At 30.9% G+C, this 9030-nt stretch overlaps 1 protein-coding gene across 1 annotated transcript; it reads right to left on the bottom strand.

Annotated features, from left to right (window-relative positions):
* Positions 1–4410: 4410 nt before the first annotated feature.
* Positions 4411–6007, bottom strand: LOC123693103 (putative uncharacterized protein DDB_G0293878). Its single transcript, XM_045638064.1, has 2 exons — positions 5848–6007; positions 4411–5549 (listed from the first exon to the last, which is right to left on the bottom strand). Exons 1-2 carry the CDS (start codon positions 5983–5985, stop codon positions 4542–4544), a joined length of 1146 nt encoding a protein of 381 aa, XP_045494020.1. The 5' UTR covers positions 5986–6007; the 3' UTR covers positions 4411–4541.
* Positions 6008–9030: the final 3023 nt, after the last annotated feature.

The following is a 9030-nucleotide window of genomic DNA, read 5'->3' as shown; positions in this document are numbered from 1 at the left end:
TTAAGTTTAAAGCATGGTCAAAGTATGCGAATTAAAAGTCCAAAATTTTTGTGACAATTTGAGTTAAACAAAATAATGCCAGTATTATATTATTTGTGACAACATAACGCAAATGCGATAAAGACAATCTTTTTTGAATATTAATACCTACTTATATTGTATTTATTATTTAACTTACATGTACAATTTTATCATAAACAGTCTAGTTATCTAAAAACTCTCTTTAATATTATCTATTTTTAATACACAATTAACATTATTATTCACTATTTTTACCACAATATCCACGACTGCTAATGTCTCTCAAGTGCGTCGGCGTTCAGTAGATTGAAAAAGTTTCTTGTAAAAGCAAAAAGCTCGGTTTAACTTTGATATACCGCCTCTATTAGCTGTTCAAAGGCACTTTATGATTATTTTGCCAAGCTAATATTTATAATGTCTATTAATATTCTTTCTGTAAATTTTTCAGCAACTCAGACTTGATCTAACCGGCTCAATACGGTTTGAGGTGGGTTTGAGCCAAAACCTTTTTGACTGATATAAATAAATATATTCAAATGTCTTTTTGTAATAATGAAATCATTATGTAATTTAAAACCACACAGTAAGTAACTCACTCACCGTTGAATTGTAAAATAACTATCATATCTACTAATGTCATATACCTAGTAGCGGGCCTTTATAGTAGGTACCTACATACCTGAGGTACTTACCTACTACCAAAAACATTTACTTGGTATTTAATTTTAATAATATACGATATGTTACTATGTTCGGTATCTATTACAACACATTACCACGTTGAGTCGTTGAATATTAATGATATTAATATAAGTCATATAAATAATTTTGTTCCACTAAATAAATGTCCACATGAAATTGCTTGGACGTACTCATTTAATTCCCATAGGGTAGGATTAGTCTAGAATCTAGATAGTTATTACTTATAATATAGTTATCATTTCATCAACTGGTCGAATTTGGTGGCTAATATCAAAGCTAGTTTGTATTTGTAAGGTATATACCTATTCGTATCATTCGACCTTAAGATTTTGTAAAATATTGTGCTGGTAGAAAACCCATTACTTTTATTCAGAGAAAATTCAATGCATCAAGGAATTTCAATTACTTGAACTAAGGACCCCTAAGGCCCTAATCCCAGACACACTTGTTATCATAACACTAACAACTTTAACAATTGCTATCAGTTATATTATAATCACCAAGATATATATTAATATATAAATTAGCCCAATAATTTAATAAAAACTGTAAAGTCGACCTTTTCACAATTTGGTGAAAAACTAATTAGCCTTCTGGTTAGGAAACCGACAGAAATATTAAAATTCAAGGTAGAAATAAAAAAGATACCTTTTTGCAGATAAATTGTGTACGACGCCTGAATAATTATTACTTTTTGAAAGACCTAACACAGACAAACACAGTTACAAGTTTATTTATAGAAGAATATTTTATTTTTATCGTATTTTCTTTTGCGGATATTGCGGACCACAGAATAAAATTGAAATGACTTTGTATGTTTGTTTGTAAAAACAACTGAACCGATTTCGAAGAAATTTTCGCGATTTTTTCTCTTGTAGAAAAAAGACATAAATAGGCGAGTTACTTACCTTTTAATATCAACACTGGAATGGAAGCCGCAGCTAGAAGCTGATTATTATTAATGAAAGGATTTTTAAAGGAGTGATGATGTTAATTTATAAAGATTATTAAGACGAATATTGATTAAAATCAAGTTTATAATATGTACTTATGCCAAAATTATATCTCCATTATGCAAAAATAAACGCATTTCATTTCAAATTTCCCTTTCATATACTTACCAAACGAATTAAAAATCCAAATGTTATCTCCTTTCTTTCCTTATTTGTTACCTTATTAAGTTATTACCCTTGCTGTATAAAATAAAGATGGAATAGCAAATTAGCAAAATAAACAGACAAAGACGACGGCTTCAAAACTAACAAGATCAAAAAGTGTTCAATTGAGAAACGGGGTCGCCACACTCATTTTACAATGCTAGCTACATGCAATACACTCGCTTCAACAAATAAGAGTGCACTATTTATTTATTCTTTCTTTTGGTTATTTTGTGTTTTGTTATTTCTATACTTAGAGCCGATTTTTCAATGCTTGGATAAAACTTATTCGTCGAATAATGTATAAAACTACCATTTTAAAAACGTATTCTAATTGCCCGTATTTGACTGTTTACGTAAAATTTTAATATTATCGTGTAATACTTTATTGTACGGATAAGTTTTATCCAAGCATTGAAAAATCGGCCCTTAATAGTAAGAAAATGTCTATAGAGCAGATCATAGGTGCAATTAAACCACCTATCTTTTCTTTTCTTTTCCGATTATCTATTAATACTGTAGGCAAGAACTCTAGACTTTCGAGACTGGATCTTTATTATTTTTATAATTATAACATTCGCTTTTTTCGCTATTTTCCGACGAGTTCGACTAACGCCCACGCGACTAAGCCGCCGGTACCAGCATTCACACCATCGTTTTTCTTTTTGTCATTGCGTACTAAGACCCCTGTAGAACCGCCATCCTGTTACAAATGACTCGAAATTTTGTGTCAGTATCTCCCGGTCTATGATGATGTTGACCGTTCGTGTGTTTGTCTTAAGTGACATTCTCCCTGCAGCTCGTTCGTCAAGTCTAACATAAAAAATTTTGTGTACTTAGTGTGTACGTTAGCAATTACATCAGTCGAATGTGCTGTAGCGAGCAAAAGTAAAACGGCAAGGCCGTCCAAGGCAGGCCAGCACGTGGGAATGCTTTCGATCACCTACCTCGCCTCGCCGACGGCGACGTTCACTTTGTTTCGCCTTTACGAAGTCTTTGTCTCGATTTACTCAAATTTGACTGTTCATATATTAAATTTTAATAACAGTGGCTCTGTGTTGACCTTTGGTTTCAATTTCGAAATAATTAAAAATCAATCAGTACAATACAGGTACAAGTTTTCGCTTTGGTCGACTTACCTTTCTCTTATTCTAAGTATTTTATTCTATATTGAGTTAATCTGTTACATAAATTGTAAATTTTAAAAGTAGAAATATCTACTGGTAATTAGGTTGATAGTTTAAACACAAGAAAAAATTACTTCATAGGTATATCCGTTTGGCTCATAGCGCGTACGCAGCGGAAATCACGTAGTAGGTATGTTACTAGGGACTAACTCCAATATATATATATTGTACAACTAAACAAGTAAACAAATGCAGTTTTTTTTCTATAACCTAGTATTACGATTGAATAAACGATAATTATTATTAGCCATAACCGCAAAAATCGACGAATGACGTACCAACATTTTTAATATAAAAAATATTCCATTATGAGTTCCTTGATTTTAAACTTTTTTGTGTTTCACTTCGTGTCCACTTGAGTATTTTTCTATGTACCTACTTATATCAAATTTTTATGGAAAAGTGCACAGATCCATAACCCAAGCCATAACCGCATATAAAGAACCCCTCTACTTAATAATGGCATAGGTAAATCATACGTTAAGTTAGGGGTAGGTAATACAGCCGTCGTGTTTTCTTTTTGATTTCTACATCAGATTGTATAATAAACTTGAAATAAACCGTAGATTTACTTGAAGATGGAAAGTTGTAACTTAGACAACGTAGCTGTAGTATAGATCAATACTCATAAGACTTTGACTTATATTAAGTATAAAAACTAATTTCTGCGTAGAAATAGTAAAGGCCATACGTTTCTAAATTCAACAACCAATCAATCAAAAATGTTTTTATAAGAGGCAGGTGCTTAAAAATTAATTAGATACCAAATTCTGCTCTAGATTAATCAACTGATATATATTTTAGGTCCACATTTGTAAATTAGGTCTTATTTGAAACACTAGCGACAGTTTAATGTGTTTGAATGCCGTTAAAGGGAAATTAAAAATAGTTGCAACTGACTTTAGTTACAATAAATAACTGGATAAGCCTAATTAATTAATTATGCATAAAATATGATGAAAATATTATAACATGACATTCTAATAATGACATCATGTCCTTTAGATGACTACTGCTCTTTTAGGCCAAATAAACAGTTACAAAAAAAGTTATTTTCAGGCACATTGTTGGAATATTGGGATACTTGCTTTTATTATGATTAAAAATTAAATCCGTTGCGTAATTTGAAAGATTTAAGCATACAAAGGGACATAGGGACATAGTGACAGAGAAAGTGACTTTGTTTTATACTATGTTGATGATGATACAGAAAAAATTTTAAGTAGATACTAGAGTAGAAAAGCTGAATTAAGCTGAATTAAGAAACAAATAAAAAAGAGGACTCGGTGCGGTTCATCACTGGCATCTATTAAACCTAAAGAAAATCAATCAGTCAATAAAACTGTTGTGAAGTGCATCTGCCACATATCCTATAATGAGGTCACCTCTGAGACAATCAAAATCAAAGTCAAATATTACAACACATAATGGTGTTTATAGTTCATATGGGGCTATATATTTTGATCACACATTTTCACCGTAATTCAGTGCTGTTAAAAGTATTTTCGTTCAGCACAAACGGTTCATTTTCATTAATCAAAGCCCCTCGTAACGAATCCTCGAGGATTAAAAGATCAACGACAGAATTATTATTTTTCACATCCTTTACTCCGCGTCTAACAGATTTAGAGTTTTTGTCATCAACTTCGTAATTTAATATGTTATTTGTGAGATTTTTAGAATTTACTGATAAAATACCAGTTTCATTTAGATGTTCATCAATATTAACTACCGATTTATTAACCGAATTTTCTTCTTTAACTTTTAATAGATCAAACATTCGAAAATTTTCCTTCTCATCTAGAGAATTATTTGCATCGCCACCCATATCATTCCTAAAAGATGCAGTATCATTTCTCGTTGCATTATCAGTTTTTATGTTATCGTCACTATCAACGATTTTCACTTTATTTGCACCGGACAAGATAACTGAGTCACCTATTATATTTAAGACAATCGTATCATTGGAGGCCAATATGACAATATCTTCAGTATCATTTTGGTTGGCTAAATTAGTTTTATTCCGCCTAGAATGTTGACTGTTCGTTTTGTGACTGGAACTTCTATATTTTCTAGCTTTTTTCTTATTCATTGACTTCGACCCCACTTTAATTTCTATTTTCTGAATTCCGTCTTCATCCACAATCTTCAGTATTAAAGCACTGGGATTGTTAATATGGTTTCCTATATCATTTTGATCTCTTATCGATCTTCTCTGACCTCTGTTGGAATAATACGCATTTGTTTCATTATTACTTCTTGTGAAATTATTTTTTATATTCGTGTAGTTTATCTTAGGAAACACAGGAGGCATAACTCTTTTCGTGATAGTTCCAGGTGGACCTTGGACGTACGGCATTATTCTGGTTACAGGGTATTGTGTTATATTTATCATTTCCGCGTACCCTTCGGGAACCTTTTCTAGTCCATACTCTACATTATCACTCGGAAGAAAGAAGTCGTTCACGTAAAGTGTGTCAACCTTAAAAATAGATTGTTATTTTTAGAAATATATGGAAATCTACGCATTGGACATGGAAAGGAAATGACGCGCTATTGTTGTTTATGTTATATATTATTATAAAGTTACATAAATTTCAAAAAGAAAAAAATATCTTGAAAAGACGATATTAATTGTGTTCTTTTACATTGAAGTTACAAAATAATCCAGGAGGATGGATGGATAGGATCCATTCTCTTAATTAATACAATAAAGAGAAAGATTAACCTTTTATCATAGAAAAAATACTACTTTACTTGCATGTATTAGAATTGCTTACCGAACTATATCTTCTAGTTTCCTCGGGGCTTGTTTTCAATGGCTTGGGATTTACAATAGTCATCAAATAACACAATGCTCCAAAAGAAACCAGAATGATTCCTGAAGTTGCAACAATAAATATTTGTCCTTTAGACATGATTTTTTAAATTAGATTGAGTATAAATTAAAATACAAAAAGCGTTGGTTAAAAAGTTTAAAACTTCATATTTTTTGCTTTTGAACGTCACTTATGTTTAACGAGGTAGGTACAGACGAAAAATTGGGCACGGGATACATCAAACTGTCAGAAATTATTAATTTATTTTCATAAAAAGGTAGTTTAAATATTTAAAAATACCGTGCGAAAGGGTCTAAGGTAATTTCATGAATAAATTCGAATTTTACTACATATCGCAAAACATATTATTTTTTAAATAGAATATTAAATTTTAAATCATGTCCTATATATCTATAGGATATGATTTTAAAAATATCTTGTTTTAATAATTCTTCTGTAAATTGAACTACGTCGAAAATCTAGGCAAGGTCTATCTATGATACTAATCGTTGTATCGTATTTCGTAAATCTCAAATTTCAAATAATATATAAATATTATTTATTCACATCCTGGTTAAAGTTTTTAAGTTTTTTTTAATTCAATAATAGATGCTTACATCATCACAGAATTTTACAACTTACGAACAAAATAAGATACGCGCTTGATACGCGACTCTTATTTCTATAGGCCTGTAGCACCACAAACTAGATTGCTATCATGGTTCAAATATTAACATTTTCATGGTATATTTTTTAACCGTGATATAAGATACATAGTCGTTTTTAACCGAAGTCGAAATTATAGATACATCACAAACTATTATTTTCTTCTCTTACACAAAACTTTGACATGGGGTCGACTGAAATTTCACATAGATATATTATTATGTATATTGTACATAGAGTAGACATAGCTTGCCGCTTGGGTCATAATAAACACGAACAAATGGTCAAATAATAATAAAAAATACCAGAAGAGTGAAAAATATATATTTTTTATAATTATTGGCTAAATTACTTCTTATGATGTCTTTACAATGGTAGGGTAGTGGATTCAATTTATACATATCGTGAGATGTTGAGGTCCAAATTCTTGCTATCAATGTACAATTCTGGTGGCTGAAATAAAAGGAAATCATAAGAAAGTCAATCAAAAATTAAAAAATTAACAAAATATGTAATCATTATTCCGCTAAATAAAAAAAACCGCGATGTGCTATCTGCTTAATATTTTTGACTGAGTGCCTGATAAGGTAACTCACTCAAGGACCATTACCTAAGTAGTATGTCAATAAAGCATTCGCCAGGGACGTTACCTATGCTAAAAAGTTAAAACACGTTATATTATACGTGTTATAAATAAAACAAAATACAAAGATAGGTAATATTCATGTACCTACTTCACAAAAACCAAAGATTTAGCTAGAAATTAAGAGTCCACGTTTCCACTGCCCACCATTACCTAATAGACGAGTCCAAGGTATCATCGTAAATTGAGTATCGAATAATCGAATGCATAAAACTGATCAATCATGACATACACAGCTTACAACACACATGCTTAATTTGCACTAATAAACAAATACAATAGGTAATGTATTTTTGAGTAAATCGATTGCACCAATTATTTACCAAATCGATATTGATGTCCTCATGAGCATAATATTTCATCATAACAGAAGCCTTTTCTGGAACACTCCTCAAGCCGGGGTCGACGTGAATTAATAAAAAAAGAAAACTTACAAAGAAACTAATAGTCAGAAATGAAAACGCTAAAACGTACAGCTGAACTTTCATGTCGAATAATTAAATTATTTCCACGTAAATTAAATTCTTACTTCAGTTGAAACTTGAAAGAAGCCATAGACATCGATACGCATGATAATATTCGTTCAGAAATTAAAAGAGAATCTGAGTAAAAAATACCTTTAATGTGGTTAAGAAATCGTCTATTTAAAACTTATTTAAAATTGTATTAGGTACTTACTACTACAAAAACATTTGTGTGTTTCTGTATCGTGTAGGTATGTATGTTATGTTTTCACACAGTAACAGCTATAGGACCGATTTAAGTATATACGAAGTAGACGTAAGTATAGACGATATACATATTATGTACCATTCACTATCGAAACCGGGAAGGACCGATTGTTATAATTTATATATGTTACCGGAAATGTATGAAATCACTATGAAATCAAGGAATTGTATACAATTCCTAGGAAATGTGTACAATTCCGATACCATTTAGGAAATGTATAAAATATTGTTTAAAAAACTATTTAATGCATGCATATCCTAGGAAATGTATAATCTTCCTAGGAATTGTATACAATTCCTATATCGTATTAGGAAATGTTAAAGTAAATGCTTTCTGTAATAAAACACGTTGTTATTTTTTTATTATAGCTCTTATTGATACAATCGGGTAACAGTCATACCGTTAAATTGTAATAATATTATGTTCATATTATTATCTTACTAATTAACATTTTAAAAATCAACTATCTAACTTTTAACGTAAATATCACAAAATCAACTTATATTTATTCTTATAAAATCAAATTTTCATTTTGCAAGTAATCAGTCCTCTCGTCCCGCTGTCCTCGCGTATATTTGGCGCAGTCGGATTGTACAATCCGCCGTATTACATTACGGCTAGCTGTTTTAATATGCCGAAAATTCGTCTTTTTCCAAAATTCTACAAAAAGACGGTCGCGAGCCAACGGATCCCCACGAAGTGGGGCTCCTATTTCTGTGTAGTTTTAAAAAAACACGAACCTAACCTAACCCACCCCCTTATCCAAACCAAAAATTTCTGATTACGAATTATCGGCATAGTTACTACAAAATGCCGACCGTTTGTAAACGGCCAGATTATATACAACTTGCCTACGACATATATCAATATCTTAAATGTTTTACATTTCCGATAGCTATTTAGGAAATGTATAGATTTCCTAGGAAATGTGTATAAAATAATTTATTTCACACATTTCCGTACGATTTTAGGAATTGTATACATTTCCTAGGAATTGTATACAATGACGGATTACATACATTTCCGGTAACATATACAATTACCTATGTCAGCTACAAGTTCTGTCTTTTCTCGTCTCGATTCTTATAAATCATTTGCTTTGC

Source organism: Colias croceus, chromosome 7, assembly GCF_905220415.1.
Source record: "Colias croceus chromosome 7, ilColCroc2.1".
NCBI classification, from domain to species: Eukaryota; Metazoa; Arthropoda; class Insecta; order Lepidoptera; family Pieridae; genus Colias; species Colias croceus.
Note: the sequence above shows the minus strand (reverse complement) of the source record. Positions and strands in the feature narration are given on the sequence as shown.